Source organism: Spea bombifrons, chromosome 1 (assembly GCF_027358695.1).
Source record: "Spea bombifrons isolate aSpeBom1 chromosome 1, aSpeBom1.2.pri, whole genome shotgun sequence".
NCBI lineage: Eukaryota > Metazoa > Chordata > Amphibia > Anura > Pelobatidae > Spea > Spea bombifrons.
In genome coordinates, this window is record NC_071087.1 from 8,192,238 (window position 1) to 8,212,075 (window position 19,838).

Below are 19,838 nucleotides of genomic sequence, written 5' to 3' on the forward strand. Positions count from 1 at the left end.
AACCCTGTGTGACCCTCATACCCAACAAAACATTCTGAGCTTCTAGAAAATAGGGGGCATCAAAGGGAGGAAAGAGGGATTTGGGTCCAAACTAGGAAGTCTCTAGGATGTTCGAGGCTAGGCAGCTGCCCTCTTTTCCCCTCGTTATTGATGCCTCCCTTAGAAGAAAGGGTTGGGCAGTTTTTGACACCCCTGATAATAGTTAGAATCGTGGAACCACAGTCATGTATGTTTCCAGCCATCTATGTACGACTCGGTCTCTCTTTACTTGATTTTAGATTGTTTCTAAAATCGTGTATTCCCCGGAATAATTTTAGTTATCATAAAATATGTTTTCTTTACGTTCTATCAGTCCAGCTTTCACCCAGATAACACCGCTAATACTTGCTGCTTTCATGCCGTCCCGTTTCTTTCATTTAGCTGATCAGTCTTTTCGTGCCCAGATTGAGAGTGACGGGAATCATATAGATGACAATCTGGTATTTTATTAGTTTTGTTCTGAGCGTAAAGATCAATAAATGACTTAAAAGCCAAATATTTTATACCAACCACTTGCTGCTTATAACAATATTTGAATAAACCTGGATAAGTTCATCGATTAAGGCAGCGCTGCCAGAATTTGTTCTATTGTGGTGTTAAAATAAAGGGAAAAAAATCAAAAAGGGCTTCGCTTTATGGATTAGACAGTGATAGTGGAGATGATGTATTCGACTGGTATGGTTTCCCCTAATTTAAACACAGAGACATAGAATTTGACGGCAGATAAGACCCAGTCGGCCCATCTAGGCTTCTCATCTTCAGGAGCCAAATGCATATATGCATACCCTCAATGTACTACCGCTTCTGCTGGGACACTGATCCACTTATCTGTCACCCTCTTGATAATTAAAACTTCTTTACATTCCATCGAAGTCTCTAATATTTTTAGATAATGGACTCAAGCTATATTTAATTATGATATTTTCATATTTCAGTATATGACAGGGTTAGGGATTTAGGATCCCTCGAGCATAACCCTTACGAAAAATTACTGCATGTTTTTTCTGAAGTAATACTGCAGTTTTTTTGGACAGGAAAAAACTGCAATACTGCACTTTTACTGCACTTTTATGCCATTATACTTCAGTTGTACTTCAATGTACTGTAGCTTTATTGCATTTGTGCTTCCTTACAAAAAATAACTGCTGCAAAAGTTCACCGGAGACTAGGCCTGCGTTATTCGTAAATGGCGGGAAAATATAACAAGGATCTGACCTCGAGAAATGACCTCATCAGCTTTATGAAATCAGCACATATAGATTATGGCTGGGTAGTCGCTTTGAAAATATCACTTATATTTTTCGATCCAACGAGGAAATGACCCTAATATTCTAAACATGACAACATTTTCATTTAACGCTCAGCTTTCCTAACCAAGTCCTGTTATACTGACGTGTGCTCCGTACGTGCCGCTTCCTTCCATAGAAAACCACATACTGGAGGACGTGAATAAATGTGTCATCGCCCTGCAGGAGGGCGACGTGGATACACTGGATAGAACCGCAGGCGCCATTAGAGGTCGTGCGGCCAGAGTGATCCATATCATTAACGCCGAAATGGAGAACTACGAAGCCGGTGTTTATACGGAGAAAGTCTTGGAAGCGACCAAATTACTGTCAGAAACTGGTAAGTAGAATAGATATGATTTGTCACTTTCCATTAAAGTTCTCTGTTAAATTCATGTATTTTAACACACACAAAAAAACACCTTTGTTTACGTTCTAAAGAGTTTCTCGCTTGAGTGGAAAATCGCATATTAATGTTCTAGATTCCCAGCTAATCTTCACCGGCGTTATTATAGAATAAGAGCTCTGGATGGGTTTGTCCTTGGAAGGGTTTGTTTTTTTCATCTGGTACATTGTTGCTCCAATATAAAGGCTTAGATTAAAGGAGAGCTGCCACCAAATATATTCATGGTCTCAAATAACAGAGCGAGAACTCAAACAAATAGCTCATATATATCCAGGCAGCTGTGTATTAGGCATTTGTATGAGTTCTCGCTCTGTTATCTGACAAACTACTAGACAAATACCTTGATTCCTCATCATACTGCCTGTAGGAAACAATAGAATGGCTCAGTCTGAATCACCCAGCATGCCACTGTGACTCAAGAAAGTCTATGGAGGGACGGACTTCATTAGTATTGCCGTAAAGCATCAGCTCAGTGTGGTGTTTGAGTCGGGAAAGTCACCCAAAATATCACATGACTGACAGCAATGGCGGCTCCAGGTCTGCAGATAAAAGAGGGTTTATTGGAACAAAATGAGATAAAACCGTTTTTTGTCAATTCTGACCCACATTACTGTATACAGCGCTGGGGGTTATATTACTGTATACAGCGCTGGGGGGTTATATTACTGTATACAGTGCGGGGGGGTTATATTACTGTATACAGCACTGGGGGTTATATTACTGTATACAGCACTGGGGGTTATATTACTGTATACAGCGCTGGGGGTTATTACTGTATACAGCGCTGGAAGGTTATATTACTGTATACAGCGCTGGAAGGTTATATTACTGTATACAGTGCTGGGGGGTTAAATTACTGTATACAGTGCTGGGGGGTTATATTACTGTATACAGCGCTGGGGGTTATATTACTGTATACAGCGCTGGGGGTTATACCGTATTTGCTCGATTATAAGACGAGGTTTTTTTCAGAGCAAATGCTCTGAAAAATACCCCTCGTCTTATAATCGGGGTCGTCTTCTAATCAGACCTCAAATAGAGGTCTGATTAGGAGACTAAGATCCAGATCCCCCGCACCGCTGCAGGGGACCTGGATCCTCCTGTCGTCGCCCCCCCCCCCACACACACACTTACCGGTGCTTCCGGAGGTGAAGTTGGCAGCGGGGGTTTGTATGCGTCCGTCGCAAATACCTTCCCCGACTGTCAGAGATCATTGTTCCAGAGTTCCTGATCTCTGACAGCCGGGGAAGGTATTTGCGACGGACGCATACAAACCCCCGCTGCCAACTCCACCTCCTTCCGGCTGCCGCGGAATGAGACGTCAACCCGCTGCCCCGGCAATACACCAGGAAATTGGAAGCACCGGTAAGTAAGTAAGTGTGTGTGTGTGTGTGTGTGTGTGTGTGTGTGTAGGGCATTTCTGGAATGCCTTACACCCCTATATGCCACTCTGGCACTTAGGGGGTTAAAAGGCATATTATGGGGCAGAGTGGCATATAGGGAGGTATAAGGCATTTCAGGAGGCAGAGTGGCGTTAAGGGGGCATTTAATAGTGCACTCTGCCTCCTGAAATGCCTTATACCTCCCTATATGCCACTCTGCCCCATAATATGCCTTTTAACCCCCTAAATGCCAGAGTGGCATATAGGGGTATAAGGCATTTCTGGAGGCAGAGTGCTCTATATAATGCCTTTTAACTCCCTTAATGCCACTCTGCCTCCTGGAATGCCTTATACCTCCCTATATGCCACTCTGCCCCATAATATGCATTTTAACCCCCTAAATGCCAGAATGGGATATAGGGGTATAAGGCATTTCTGGAGGCAGAGTGGCACATAGGGGGTCAAAAGGCATACCATGGGGCACAGTGGCATATAGAGGGTTAAAAGGCATATCATGGGCCACAGTGCCATATTGGTGTGGCAAGCCTGGGGGCAGATGTGCGTAACTGGGGGACAGGTTGGAAAATACAATAGAAAATATAAAAGAAATAAAAACAAAAAAAAAATATTTTTCTCAATCATAGCTTTTATTAAAAAAAATAGTTTACATGAATTAACATTTACTGGTAAAACTTTTTTCCTTTAGGGTCGTCTTATATTCAGGCTTTTTCTTTTTTTCCTAAGTTAATATTCAGATTTTGGGGGGTCGTCTTATAATCAGGGTCGTCTTATAATCGAGCAAATACGGTATTACTGTATACAGCGCTGGGGGTTATATTACTGTATACAGCGCTGGGGATTATATTACTGTATACAACGCTGGGGGTTATATTACTGTATACAGCGCTGGGGGGTTATATTACTGTATACAGCGCTGGGGGGTTATATTACTGTATACAGCGCTGGGGAGTTATATTATTGTATACAGCGCTGGAGGTTATATTACTGTATACAGTGCTGGGGGTTATATTAATGTATACAGCGCTGGGGGTTATATTACTGTATACAGCGCTGGGGGTTATATTACTGTATACAGCGCTGGGGGTTATATTACTGTATACAGCGCTGGGGGTTATATTACAGGTGAGGTACCATATATAGTGTTTTTTGGGTGTTTCGGTGGTAGATGTTATCTTGGAGTCCTATGAGTTTCTTATTTTTGGCCTGTGTTGCCCATTTCCGAGTTTTCATTAGCTGGACCGTTCTTATCTGATCAAAGTTGGTTTCATGTTGAAGTTTGTTGAGGAAGTCCTGTATCTTCTTGAGTAGTGATGATGTTTTGGAGTAGATCATGTAGGAGGTGATTCCAAAATTGTTCATCAGTCCTTATATCCAAGGCGTTGAGTTATCTGTTATTGTTAGAGCGTTGTAGAGCAGTGGTCCTTTATGTGTGGGCTTACCTTGCTCATAAAGTTGATGTCACTACTGCATGATCATTCTTTCCCATAAAGTTGTTATTCCCTATTACGTTGCAGTTTTCCATAAGTGGAAGTTTATTGGTCCCCTCACCCTTTGTAAGTGTGAGGTGAGGAGAAGAGAGTGGATCTCAGATCAGGAAAATAATTAATATCTAAGTTTTTGTTCATAGAATGCCACAAATCTCAGGTTTCCAAAAATGTTTTAATCAACATGATATGGTTATTCTATATATTCCGTGAATATGTTCCTCCTATAATAGTATTTTCCACATGTATTACCGATTTTGTGTTCTGTTTTTTTTACTTGTCTTGTTAAAGTCTTCTCCAAGCGGCTCTGTTCGGGAGAAGCATATACCGCAGCCTACAGGATCTTGTTTTACACTAAAGTCAATACCTCAAAACGCGACGTCAATCTTTCATTTCACAGTAAAACTGTTTGCCAAAGTGTTTTGTGTTATCCATCATCCAATCTCAGGTACCACTCCAGGCAATTTCTTCTTCTTCTTCTTTTTACTTGAAAAAAACGTTTCCACCTGAAAAACAGAAACGTATCCAGTTAGCCTTCTAGAATCTAAGAACCCTCTGTGGCTGCTCCTTTTTTCTCCTTTACTAGATCCAGTTCTTCTGGAACCATACAGTTAAAGAGGAATGGATTAACCCTTTTTTTCTCCATCCTCTCGTGTAGTTATGCCCCGATTTGCTGAACAAGTTGAAGTTGCCATTGAAGCATTAAGCACAAATATCCCCCAGCCGTTTGAAGAGAATGAATTTATAGACGCGTCCCGTCTGGTTTACGATGGAGTGCGTGATATACGGAAAGCCGTTCTCATGATAAGGGTGAGTACATGAACTTAGACATATGAATGGCCATTTAAGAGTTTTGGGGGGGAAAGGGATATGTGGAGATCCATCCATATTTGTTGGGCTAGATGCGGAGAATGAAGCAGCATCTAATTTAGCATTGTGAGATGTGTAAAAAAACCTAAAAATTTATTTAAGTTGTTACAAAATCGAAAAGTAATTTTAAAAGAGACAATGTTTAGATAACCTTAGCAAAGCACCGCCATATCTGTGTTGTCACACATCAGCGCCTGACCTCACAAACGCTCTACTGGATGAACGGGCAAAAATTCCCACAGAAACTCCCCAAAATCCCTCCCAGAAGAGTGGAAGCCGTTATAGCTGCAAAGGAGGGAACAACTATATATTAATGTCTATGTATTTAGAATGTGATGTCATCAAAGTCCCTGTTGGTGCAATGGTCAGGTGTCCCAAAACTTTTGTCCGCATAGCGTATTAGTGTATAGCTCATGTTGCATTCTGCTTCTGTATGAATAGCAAATATACATTTTCCTTTAGCGATATCTTTTCTTGTTAGGGAGGTTGTGCTAAGGTGAAGCAAAAAGTCATTCACCGGTCTCAAGTACTCTATAAAGTAATATCAATGTTTATTGAATAACAACAGAGTGCAAAGTCAGGGCCGCTCAACACCTCGGACGCAAATGAAAAAAAATGCTTTCTGTAAAAACAAAATCATAATCAGATTTTACGTCCATTTTAAAATAGTCAAAAACAAAAGTGCACACGACATACTTTTTCCCCATGGTTAAACGTTTTTTGCGCCCCAGGTGAGGAGGGGTTAAACTTAGCGATACCGCAAGTTTCTGCTTACCAGTCAGAAAAAGAGAAAAAAACGGCAACATAAAGTTTTTAACTCTAATTAAAATCTTATTTTCTTACCTACACGACCCTGTAATGTATGCGTTGGGCCAAATTCTTCCATATGAGCCAAGAATAATATCTGTTAAAAAAAAAAAATCTTCCCGAGCCCGAAACATCTGGTACTTAGCATTTCTTCGCTCATTAACAAACCACACCATTGTAACTTTTTACACTACATTAACTTCCGAGACATCAGTGTTTAACAGACTATCACTGGTTTAAATGCAATCTCAGGATATCATTTATCATGTGTAAATTGAAATAGTGCGGACCATAACTCATTATCATTCCATTCATTAAATAATCCAAACGGTATGTCGTTTGTAGAGTAACAAAAAGGCATTAGAAGGAGATTTCCACGTTGGTGACAACAACCGTTCTTGGCCCTTCAGAATGTTTGGATTATGCGTTTAATGGAACTTCTATTGTCCTGTATTTAGTTATTGTACATTGTTTCTTTTGTTACCCTTCTACAACTTTTTTCACCCATAAACAGCTACAAATCCCTTAAAGTGTAAAAACACAATGTTTCTTGCCCTTTCTATCTCCATCCATAGCGTGACATGCCGTTGGCCTACATGGGTTTAGAGTGCAAGCTCGGAATAACATCATTAGTATGTGTTGTCAATTTGTCATACTGCTTCCCTCGTTTAGACTCCCGAAGAACTTGAGGACGATTCTGATTTTGAACAAGAAGATTATGATATTAGAAGCCGAACGAGCGTGCAGACGGAGGATGACCAACTTATCGCTGGCCAAAGCGCAAGAGTAAGTCAACGAATGTTACAAAGTGAGCTAAACCTTGGGAATTACCAACAGTCCGAGACTAAAGGACTACCACCCTCTATATTTGACTGTGTTGTTGGTTGGAATTGAGGAATTAAACATGGAATGATTTGGTTTTTAGTTGATACACGACATATATCCGTATTGTTAATACATTCAGTCTTGTGTCACCTCTTTCATGATCTGTTCTAAATGTAGCACTCTTCATTCATACGCTTCTCAAAATGTTTGACCCCCAAAACGTTTGAAAACCTATGTCCGTAGAGAAGACTAGCTATATGAATTGCTCCTTCGAGAGATATCAATTGATGGAGCGCTGAAGCAATCCAGGCCTTTTCTGAAGCTATAACATAATATATATAATAATATCGGGGTTATACACGGGTTATCACTGCTCATTCCAAGTTCCAAGGTTAAGGAACGCGGTACTTAACACTTGGCTACACAACTAGCAGCCGATTTGAAAAGCATTCCTGATGAATTCCTCGCTGAAAGACGCTTAATCAAAGGCATCGCGCTGCCCCTAGTATTTAACCTGTCTGTGGAAGAGAAATATTTTTGAACGTGCAGCATTTTGTGTATTCAGCCTTGCTTTCTGTACTTGTGAACACGACGTCGGACCAAGAGGGTTTTGTGACTTAGCCGCGAGGGTTCTGTTGCTATATTGCAGTGTAAGGCGTCGTGTATACATTAAGAGGGGTTAATTCCCTATGCGTTTTGCGCTCCTCATTTATTTCGGTAGAATGCTGATTCAAGGTTCCTTTCGTGTTCCCTGCTCTGGGCACAACTTGTTCCGTTTTTTGCCCAAAATGGAATAACAAATTAAACCAAAGCGTCCTCTGACACATAACGAAGAATATTTTCCTACAGCACAAATTTATTGTGGCAGTACAGAGAGAGAGAGAGAGAACGCCGGAGTGGTCCTAACCCAAATCACTGCTGAAAGTACTTAGCATAGCTTAGGAAGAGCCAGCAGACAGCCAGGTGCGCGTCCGCGGCATACAATCCGTTTATTTTGAGAACATAACAAGTACATTCCGTTTTTGCATCAAATAAGACAAAAAAAAAAGAAAGAAAAAAAAGCGAATAAATCCATAGCAACTATACATTTTTTATATATATATGAATTAGCTTTTCTTTTAGTTTTTTTTTTATTTTAAAAAGAGTAATGAATAAAAAAAGGAACCTGAAAGGGTTAACCCATAAAGGTGACGTGGCTCCTTTTACTGAAGTTACGTGATACACACCAAGATAATTTTTTTTTATTTTTTTTTATTTTTTTAGGTAACAAACATGTATTCATCAACAAAACCAATGAAATGTATCAGCTGGTTTACATGGTTGACCATTAATGTTCAAAGGAGATATCCAACTGGTGCCTCCCCCCCGGGGGTTTTTTGTAACACTACCAGAAATTAATTCATTTCAGTTAATTCACATATTACATATTGTCCAACATGAATAACATCAGATCTAATTGAATGCAGATTATCTATAAACATTACATCCCATTAATAGAAGTTTTAAGTTATATAGAATTCCCACATTTTTAAAGATTGTTTTATAATGTATGAAACCTAATAAATAAGCAATAATCTCCCACTTTATTAGTATACCAAGGGGCATCAAGCTTTAGTTGATTTTAATAAATTAATCATAATTAAAACCGTGACGGTGACGGTTCCTGTTTAATGTTCTGATGAATGGGACACACCAGACCCTTTTGTGTTTTCCGTATGATTGGAATTGCGACACAAAGTCCAAGAGAACATCGATCGGATAAAACTCTAGAATAAAGCCACTTATATAAGCGTATAATGATATCTATTTGCAGAAACAATGTTTTCTTACCCAACGCTGTGAGTAATATAAAACGTGTAAAATCTCAGTCTCTGCACTCAAGAACGCAGTTCAAAAAAAAAATACGATCTATCAGTAGTTTAGAAGTAAAATGTATTTATAAGTTATAAATTTATACTGATGCCTGCTGGAAACGCGTAAAATAGATACTATTATAAAACATGAAATATTAAACATTAATAATAAAAAATGTAACATTTTCAGTCCATTATCTTTTTTTTCCCATGAGGGGCTGGATGGGATCATCGCAGTATTTGCACTTAGGCTACAATATGGTTGACTGATCATCGTAGGAACTGTATTATACAACAGCAGGAGCTCCGGGCTGGTGATGTGACACTCAGCGATGTATTTCTGTGGGACGCTGACCTAGATCATATACGACGTTTACTGATACATATACGGTGTATAGTATTTATCCCGCAGTATTTATCGTGTCCCGCAGAGCTGAACATAACAATTTGGAAATAAAAGGTAAGGAGGAGCCTGCTCCAACTAGCTTATGACCCAAAAGGTGTCAGAAACTCAGACTCAGGAACCAAGTTCTTCCAAGAAGAGTTTCTCCTGCCTTGAGTACCTGCGAGATGGGAAGGTATGATCTTCCAGAATGGGACCATTAGACCCCAAAGTCTGGAAAGGGACTATCATGTCTCCAAACTCTCCAAAGGGAACATCAGGGCTGCCTACTCCCTGGAAAGGGGTCATCTGGCCTTCAAAACCAACAGTGGTCCAAACACGAGTATCGAGCCAGAAGGACCAATGATTGGGTCTGTAACAGATAAGGGAGGACGGCCTCCCCTGCTTCCTTACGCCCCATACTTGGCTACTGGATGGACGCCCTTGATGGTGGCCATCAACCAACGTAGGTCGTTAACTGAGGTTTAGTAAATATACCTATTAAAATAAATATTTTGTAAAAACTCCTTATTTGCCATAGAAAAGGTGATGAGGAATTATAAATCCAGACGGAAACCATGAGGTAAAAAAAAAAAAATAAGAAATGTAGCATCTCCCTCATACGTGAAGCTTTGAAGTCTACAATGGTTATTAGAAAAGCAATAATCTAATAGAATGTGACACAAAAGATGAGGATCAAACTATGGAAGAGCAAATGCATTCAATCAAAATGAAATAAAAATACAATTTAATTATCTTTCATTAGAAAGGAAATTCCCTCAGTACTTTCTATTTTGTTGATTTAGGAAGATTGGAAATATTTCTATTTTTTATGGTTGAAGGAGCGTGAAAGAATGTTTAACATATGCGTAAAAAAAACTAATTACTGGGACAAGCGCAAGTGTAAGAATTTCCAGCAACACTTTGGTTGATGCCGACATGTTTTCCCTCTGGTTCTACCTAGAAAATAAAAAGATAATTAGATCTTAACCATCGAGATATGCAATCGGAGAAATGGAGGATGATAAGAGTCAGTCTTTGTAGGTAGAACCTCCGATATAATGTCCTACGCGAGACTTCAAGAGCAAGAGAAGTTCACCTTTTAAGACCATGCTTTTTCGACCATCAGAAACTGTTGCCGAGAGTACAATAAGCATATTTGTTGGTTTCGTTAATACTTTTATTAAACTTTTATTAATATATGAGGGTTATGAACAGCCTCCCAGCAGAAGTGACCTATTAAGGTCCTTAAATTAGGCAAAAAGGGCAGACTAGATGGGCCAAATGGGCCTTAGCTGCCGGCAAACTCTATGCTTATATTCAGAAACCATCTAAGGTAGAGTGTGATATTTTCTAACCCTCAAAAATACTCTTACTAGTAAAAAATAGTATTTTTCACAAAAAACAACAGTTAGAAGATCCATATCGGTCAGTTTATTTTTTTATAATTTTTTTTTTCCATATCTTTTGGCTAAAATATTGAAATATCTAATTCTTTCCCCTTATCCAGATAAAATGTGCTCCGCATCCCTTGTTACTGAAGAACATCCGTTCCTAGAAGAACCTCGAGTGCGTTTTTTTTGTCATGTGTCATTTCTTAATGGACTCTTAGATAAATTAGTGAAGAGCGTCGCCGCTTTCCCATTGATTAAAAAGGAACCCTGATGTCAGTTTTTATTACTAGTAGCACTTCTGAAGCAGCTTTTAAAAATGTTTTCTGATTAAAACAGTTGTGGTGTTGAATATAATATTTTAACGCTATATATTCTAATATATATTTATATATTAGCTAAGCCTCTGTTATCACGTTCTAGATGACTTAGAAACACACTAAGTACTTATCGTACTGCCTTGTATTTAAGAAAACATTTAATCACCATACCTTGGAATCCGTCCAGGGTAGCCTACCTAGAGATCTCCTGCTGTCTGAGGTAGCAGCTGCAGCAGGGCTCGCCCCAGATAAACTTAACCAAGACAAGTAACCCGGAGACTCCGGGAAGCAGAACTTCACCTGGAGACTCTCAATGAAACCTGGAGAGTTCCCCGATGGGTTAATGACCCAGAAGGACCTTTTCTGGCTATTAACCCCTTAAGGACAATGGGCGGTCCCTAAACCCATTGAAAACAATGTATTCTGAGCCCGTACATGTCCTGGCGTTGTCATTAAGGGGTTAAAATCTAAAAGAATCCCTCTTGGAAAACATTAAATAAACCTACATTTCTAAAGTTCTGTACGTCGTCATGTCAACACTGATGACATTTTTCCATGGTGTTTACCCATTAAATATAACGCAAACATCAATGGAAACAATAAGAACCTGCTAACGGAACACTTGGCCTCCTAACGTCTTAACACAAATGAATTGTCAACTCTGGGGGGGAAACAGACGTTTTGAAAGATTGGTAAAATACAAAAATATATCCAGTTGCGGTTCCTTAACTCGGCGATAAAGATTCTGCGAACTCCTCAAAGACTGAAGAGGGTTTAATGATCATTCCAACTTTTACACAGACAGGCATTATTTAAATTATCATACGCTTATTCTTTTGAATCACAGCTAATTAATTTTCACTGATTCTGCTTTTCCTCCATCAAAATAGTTTAGGTGGCTCGAGTTTTGATATATAATTCCTCCAGAAATACTTCACTGTGTTTCAATTGGAATCTACTAGGCTCCTTTGATAAGCTCTAATTAAAATACACGCGTCGAATTTTAATTTGATTAATGTGAATTTTTTTTTTCCCCTTTCATTTACTGATCTTCTGTTTGGAGATAACCTTTTTTTTTTTTTCCAGTTCTCAAAAAAGGTCAATTTTTTTTTTTTTTTTTTAAAGCCAAGAGCATTTTTTAAGAATATGTAGAAAATAAACACTGGCTGATTGAAAGTGACATATACAGGAAAAAAAAATAAATGTCATTAAAATATAGGTCATGCGCCATTACATGCAAGGCGCGCTGTGTAGGATATAGACGGAGAAAGGGGAAAAAAAAGAAAAACCCTTTCCGTGTGCAAATTATTTTTGAACGTTACCATCTGGATTTAAGAGTTGTCTAATAATGTTGTTTTCCTGCACGATTGAACGTGCTTTAGGGCACGTATCACTTAATAATAATGTATTGTGGCAAATGGTAATGAGTATGTCATTGTTTATCTGCCAAATGCATCCATCTGACACCAAGTATTATAAATACCATATTGGTTGTTGTAATAAAGGCTGCCCCCAAATTATAGGCCATTCCCTTAAAGGTACTTTTCCGCGTTTAGCTCTACGGAACATTAATTCTATCCTATCTGGTAGATAAACCTTCGCGGATATATCCTCTTATTCTTTATTCGGAAGATTTCATCATATAAAGCAACACAGAACTTGGCCAGCAGCGGAGATGGCTCTTCCCTATTGGTCCAGGGGCCCCTTTTCTGCCACTGACTGGCTGCTTCAAGCAGCCAATCAATGGAGAGAATGTTCAGAGCATGGAGGCGGCAAGAAGCTGTAGCTTCTCCTTAAGAATCCAATCCTTTCTAGCCGATCGGTTGTACTTTTTTGTTGCCTTTCTGTTATTATTCTCATTAAAATCACGGAACGGCCTTGTGATCTGCACATTATTTATGTCCGTCAGGCTATCATGGCTCAGCTACCGCAAGAGGAGAAGGCAAAGATAGCCGAGCAGGTGGAGATCTTCCACCAGGAGAAAAGCAAGCTGGACGCGGAGGTCGCCAAATGGGATGACAGCGGCAATGACATCATTGTGTTGGCCAAGCAGATGTGCATGATAATGATGGAAATGACAGACTTTACCAGGTGAGACCCAACGTGTATTTGCTTGTATGACTATGTCTCGGTTGGGAAAGGGATATTATTAGAAGTAGATTAACATTATGATGCCTCAGTGACTACACCAATACCATGATTTTTGATGTCTTTCATTCCACCAAATAAATTATGAAAGACTAATATCATTTCATTTCCCCGAGAAGAGGGACAATGTTGGCCCTGCACACTTCAATGTTAATTCTCACCTGTTCAGCTTTTAGTTATGCAGGGCTAACAAAGGCCTTCTAATACGAGAAAGGAAACTTGACCCCTCACAATGAACCAGTCAAATGAAACGTTATAAATCAAATCCAACAGTTTATTGAAGGATTAACCTTCAAATTAATAAAACATTTGGTCTTGGCTGCTAAAGGGAATAGACATGAAAAAAACCCCAAAGAAAATGTATTTTGGGATGCCATAATCCTAAAGTCAATCCTTTACAATGAAGTCTAAGTATCCTGTCTAACAATGCCAACATTGATCTTCTGGGCTGAATGAAGGTGTGCTTCATGTGACCGAACTTTGTGGAATAGTGAATGAATGCGAATGAATGCCGTGCAAGCAGCAGCCCTTCCAACAAAGAACGCTAGTATAGCTGTGGGATTGTTGGCTTCTCCATCAGTGTGGCTTCTTCAGGCAATGGGGGAAATTAGTAAAACGCAAGAACCAACCATTGCTGCACATTGTACAATAGAATCCTAGGTGCTGAACCCATATAGTGAAGTCCACTTCTGCCCAGACTTTAGGTTTTTGGTGACCCCAAACAAAACCTCCAGGTGGGACATCCTCCATATCTTAAAACTAGCAGTGAAGGCATGCCTAGGAACTTCCTCGGAGGTCATAAATGGCCACTTATTCCGTGTACTTGATAGCCCTGCCATGGATAGAACAATTGGCAATATTGGTGTTCTACGGCGGGGTCAGCGAGTCTAAGGACGCAGAGGTAAATTGTCAAAATATCGTGCCAGGTATATTCATGATACCACAGTGCCGCGGAGCCTCGCTTGGCCTCGCTTGGTCTCTGATACCAGTAAACTTGGCTTGTCTTGTCTAGAATAAATACATTTTCAAATAGTCTGTCATTTGAGTGCCCCACTGGACACCATACATCCCATACATGTGGGTCATGTAGAATTATTTATTAATTGATAAGAATGTACAGCTTAGAAAATTATATATATATATATATATATATATAAATAATAAAAATATATTTTATATATATATATATATATATATATATATATCTATATATATATATTAATGTGTGATATTATATTTCTGCACCAGCCTCGAGATCCAGCCTGGAATGCAGGAATTATAACGTTTTCTATTCCAGCGGAGCTTCCTCCGTAATAAGCACTTAAAAATGTACATACTATTAAATATAATTTAAGAGTTTGAAGAAGCCATCAAACTAAATTGCTGGCGAGAAAGTTTAGATAAGAAAGGAAACCAAGCAAATTTCTCCTCTTCTTTTTTTTTATTACGCTGAATGGTTCATAGTCAGAAGGTGAAGTTGTGGTAAATTAGGGATCGTTTATAGAACGGTAAAAAAAAAAAGAAAAATCAATGATTGCGTTAGTCCAGCACAGGTAGTTATTTTAGTAATTTAATTCAACTGCAATTACGATATATATAACTTTTTTTTTCCTTTCTCTCCAGAGGGAAAGGTCCGCTAAAGAATACATCCGATGTGATTAACGCAGCTAAAAAGATTGCGGAAGCCGGTTCCAGGATGGACAAATTGGCTCGCGCGGTCGCTGATCAGGTAATACAAATTAAATGTTCATTTAGTAATTCTAATACATTTACGTTTTTTTTCTCCCCCTTTAAGTTTCCCTTTTTCCCTAAGTTTTTCCTCTCTTGACCCCAACATGGAACGCCATGATCAAAATATAACAACTGTGCTAAATATTACTTTCAGAATAATATCAAACCAATTAAATCCCCCCCCCATAAATCACCCTCAATTACCTCTCCACTCAATGTTATATATGCTCATTGCCTAAAAATGCGTAATTTAAAATACCGTATTGGCCCGAATATAGGCCGCACTTTTTTCCCCCACTTTAAGTCTTTAAAGTGGGGGTGCGGCCTATATTCGGGGTCTAGCGCCCGACACCCGGGACAAGCAGTCCCGGGCGCCGAGCAGGCAGCGGGGTTAGGATACAGATCCCCCGCAGCGGTGCAGGGGACCTGCATCCTACTCTCTGATACGCTCAGACAGCCTCCCCTGCCAGCACTTCTCACGGGGGGGGTGCCGGCACGGGAGGTTGTCCGCACGATACACCCCCCCCCTGACTTACCAGAGAAGACTCCCGTGTGTCTTGCGGGACTGGCGGAAGACATCTACGCAATACGCGTATACAACTTCCGGTGCCGGCACTTCCGCTGAGTGCCGGCACCGGGAGTTGTATACGCGTATTGCGTAGATGTCCCCCTCCGGCCCCGCAAGACACCCGGGAGTCTGCTCTGGTAAGTCAGGGGGGGACAGAGTGGCAGCGTATCTCGGAGGGGGGGAGGACAGAGTGGCAGCGTATCTCGGGGGGGGAGAGAGAGTGGCAGCGTATCTCGGGGGGGGACAGAGTGGCAGCATAGCTCGGGGGGGAGGACAGAGTGGCATCATATCTCGGGGGGGAGAGGACAGAGTGGCAGCGTATGTCGGGGGAGGGAGGACAGAGTGGCAGCGTATCTCGGGGGGGAGAGGACAGAGTGGCAGCATATCTCGGGGGGGGACACAGTGGCAGCATGTTTTTTTGGTGCTTTTTTTTAAAGAAAAAAACTTTTTCTTTAAAAAAGCACCAAACTTTTAGGGTGCGGCCTATATACGGGGGCGGCCTATATCCGAGCCAATACGGTATTTTTTTCATTGATCATTATCTAGGTCTGAAATTTTACCCTTTAAGCTATGAAATAAGATTTTTTTTTCTAAGCAGCTCTATGTCGAAATGATTTTTCTTTTCTTTAAGCGTCTTTAAGCATCACTTAATAATTGTATTTTTCAGACGGCGAGATTGTTTTTGATGCACATGTCAAAACAATGGCTCTTAACGTCTCAGAAGCAAATTTAATCAATAACCAATATCTTTCACGACTATTTCAGTTTATTTCTCTGTGTATTATCCGCAGCGACTCCCCTGTGAGCCTCTCTAGACCGCAGACTTCAGTTTTTACCAAAGTGTTATTGGATTATTTATTTTTTTGGCAATTGATGAATTTTGAAGTTATGTGCTGTTTTGGGTTTGTCCATTCTTACTTTTGAAATATAGCTACTTTCGCCTTTAATATTTAGTAAAAAAAAAAAAAAAAAAGATGCCAAACATTTTAAGTAAAAAAAATATTTATAAATCAATCATTTTTTTTTACATTTTTAAGTTCTGTTTCAGGACTTGAAAAATTGTTAAGATAATTACATTTTTACCTGGAAATAGAAACATTATTCCATTAATCTATTTTATATTATTTAACTTACATTGTAGCTCACGTGCTAATGTGAACCACAATATGAATATATATACCAGTAGTAAACAGTAAATCTTGCTCGTTGCATTGAGGAAGAAATTCTGGAACCAGAAAAACAAAAAAGTCACGGATCTGATCAACAGTGGGGATTTATCATCTTATCTCTAGTGGGAATAAGCAGTCCATGCAGGGATTCTTCTAGTTCTGAAATGTAACAGCCTAGATTATCACAGGTCTTATCACAGGTATGCCAACACCTCTTCTCATACAGCCCCATACACTATAGACATGGGATCTGCGGAATCCTTAGCAGGTGGGGGTCAAAGAGAAAAGTGCTACCCCCCCCACATATCCAGCCGACGGCCGCACTTTCACCATCTGGCGGCCACTGGCCTTAAAGCTCCAGGACCGGTCTGGTGATGACAGACTATGGCTAAAGACTTCATTCTCTCATGAACCAATATGGCTGTATCTATTTTATTTATAAATCTCAAGAAAAATCATCCACAACGTGCCAGAGCCCGATATACCCAACTCTACACGTTCAATATTCTTTAAGATCCTTACTTTATTGGCGACTGTGGTGAACTCCAGGACTTCAGTTGGGTTTTTAACCGACTGGCGTTTGGCTCCCAATTTGGTTCCTTCCAAGCTAATCTGAATCATTCTGCACAGTTAAAGGGCCAATCATAGCAATTATTTTTACAGCGATTGCTGAAGATGTCACTGATCGATGTTTCATTAAAACCCCAGAAGCCTTTCCTGTATTTAATGTAGTGGCCAGCTAGTGCCTGTCAGGGTCCAGCGGTCAGAATACGCCGCAGCGACTCACGGGAGTACCCGCTACCCGCAGGTACCGGGTCCAGCACTGCGTACCCGTTACCTGCAGGTACGGGGTCCATCGCCGCGGCATCCATCTTCTCTCCTTCCTCCCAGCCGCGACACTAAGGGCGCGCGCACGCCCTCTACCATAACTTTATTGTTCCCACTAGGGGAACACAGAGTGCACGCTCGGATGATGTCCCGCCCCGAGAGGCGGGGCGTAACCGAGCGGCAAGTTTAAGTGCTCAGTGCTCAGTTATTGTGCTTCCCTACATATCGCCTGAGTGCTCTTGATTTCTGCTTATCGTGTACCAGACCCGGCTTGCCTTGACTCCTCTACTTACCTACCCTTCGTGTACCAGACCCAGCTTGCCTGCGTTTATCCTTTTGGCCTTGAGGACTAAACGGCTCCTGCACCTGTGTACCGATTTTTGGCTTCTCCTTGACTTCGTTTTTGGGACTGATTACCTAAATACTGTACCTGTTTCTCCTGCTTACTGGTCTCCGCTCCTCTTCAGTCGCTTCTGTCCAGTCCTCGCTAGTGCCGCTGTTGGCATCCACTCTCAAACCCAGCTGCCATATGAAATCCATTGGGGCAATCGTTAATTTACACTTCATTGGGTATTATGATCCTATGTGCAGAACCTCCTTTAGAAGGGACACAGAACATTGTTCCTCCCGTACGTAAAAAAAAAAAATGTGTATTCCTGCCTTTCCTTTTCCATTAATTAAAAAAAAAAAAGTAACAAACATCAAATTTTCTAATTTCTAGCCCGATGTTTTGTCTGCATGGGGTCTTAATGCTGAATTGACATTGATGGCCCATTTAAGACTTCATTTTATGAAAATATTTCTGGTGGGGGGAATATATATATATATATATATATTCCTCATTAAAAGTTTGAGAAAGAAATAAAAGGACGAGAGGAGGCTGGGCTGCTGAATAGAAACGAGATGGTTGAGACGTTTTCTAAGCGGGGGACCGGATACTGCAGTTGTTACGAGTCAGCGCCCCCCTATTTGACAGAACTATTTTAATACAGTAAGTGTTAAGAAATAAAATCTTATATGTGATAATAAACTTGCATACCAGGTAGGCCGTTTAGAAGATGTGGTTCGCTCTTCCTGGTTTTCCTTTTTATATTATTATTATTATTATTATTTTACTTCTCCCCACAATTCGATTTATAGTTTGACCTCCTGACTCATCCTCTTTACTTGATATCAGGAAACATGGCGGTTTCGTTATTTACTGTATGTACTTGGGGAGGAAAAATGGCAGTGACTCTACATCAGGCAAGATTGCCTGCAGCTTATGTTAAGAACCCCAGTTAGTTTTTGCTTCATTCCAGTATATCGTTTCGTATTAGTACCCAGCTAGTACGTACACTTATCATATAGGTAACATTAATGGCGATTTAGAGGCACCGTCTCTAGGTCTACAAAACGGATAGTTGCTCAAAAATGTACATTTTTGTTTTTGAATATTTGGGAAGGAAAAAGAAAACACCCTGCATACTCTTCCTATGACTTGGGTGCATATAGATCAGCTCTTTGTTTCCTTTTCTCCAGATTGTATCATTTTAGCATAATGTTACTCGATTGTCCCCGTCCGTTGTTGGATTCTTGCAGTCTAAGGATTCTGGAAGAAGGCATTACCTTAATGTCACTTAACATCTGTTCGGTAATAGAAGCCGGCCACCCTTCCAATTTAATATCAACTCGGATGGTAATTGCTCAGAATTGACTTTAGGCAGATCCTCGCGCGCTCAATTCCCGAATGCACGGAAAATAAAACTAAACTAACAAATCCATAAAATCTGCTTACGGTTTGATTGCGAGAGATGTTTGAAAGAAAGCTAATGCCGTCTTAATGTAAGTGATTTTTAAAAACGGCCCACTTAGCTCTATATATATCCCGTACCGAGCCATAAAAACATTTCCAAGATGAGAGCTGTGGCAGATCGGAAAGTATGACGGTGAAGTTAGAGCGTCTGATTTATCGCGGCCTTAATGAAACGCCGCGGTGAATTAAAGTATGAGAGAAGAGGGGATCGGTTACATTGTATATGGTCGGTCTTATGCTTCGATCTGCTGAACGCTTATACAATCCTGTCGAATGTCTATTTGTATGTTTTGGGAGGAGGAAGCATTCGCGCAAACGCAGCACAATAACTGATTTTGGAAACCATTAACCATACCTGCGAACTCTCCGGGTTCCGCCCAGAGACTCCGGGTGAAGCGCCGTGTCTCCGGGTCACGGAGAAACTCTCTGTTGCAGGAGCAGTGTTGCGCCACGTCCCGCTTCCCCTCCATCTATCGACAGTTTTCTTGCGTTGGGGGGCAACCTCCGCAGGCAACATCAACCGGAGTGCCCAC

The 19,838-nt window shown here is 40.5% G+C and overlaps 1 protein-coding gene across 2 annotated transcripts in view; it reads left to right on the forward strand.

The window, feature by feature from the left end:
• The window catches only part of CTNNA2 (catenin alpha 2), a 609,640-nt gene that overhangs the window by 540,459 nt on the left and 49,343 nt on the right, over positions 1-19,838 (forward strand). For both annotated transcript variants that reach the window (XM_053458129.1, XM_053458130.1), the window contains exons 12-16: positions 1,465-1,665; positions 5,277-5,428; positions 6,968-7,081; positions 12,976-13,157; positions 14,838-14,943. In XM_053458129.1, the coding sequence (XP_053314104.1) occupies positions 1,465-1,665; positions 5,277-5,428; positions 6,968-7,081; positions 12,976-13,157; positions 14,838-14,943 (755 nt within the window). The remainder of the gene's footprint in view (positions 1-1,464; positions 1,666-5,276; positions 5,429-6,967; positions 7,082-12,975; positions 13,158-14,837; positions 14,944-19,838) is intronic.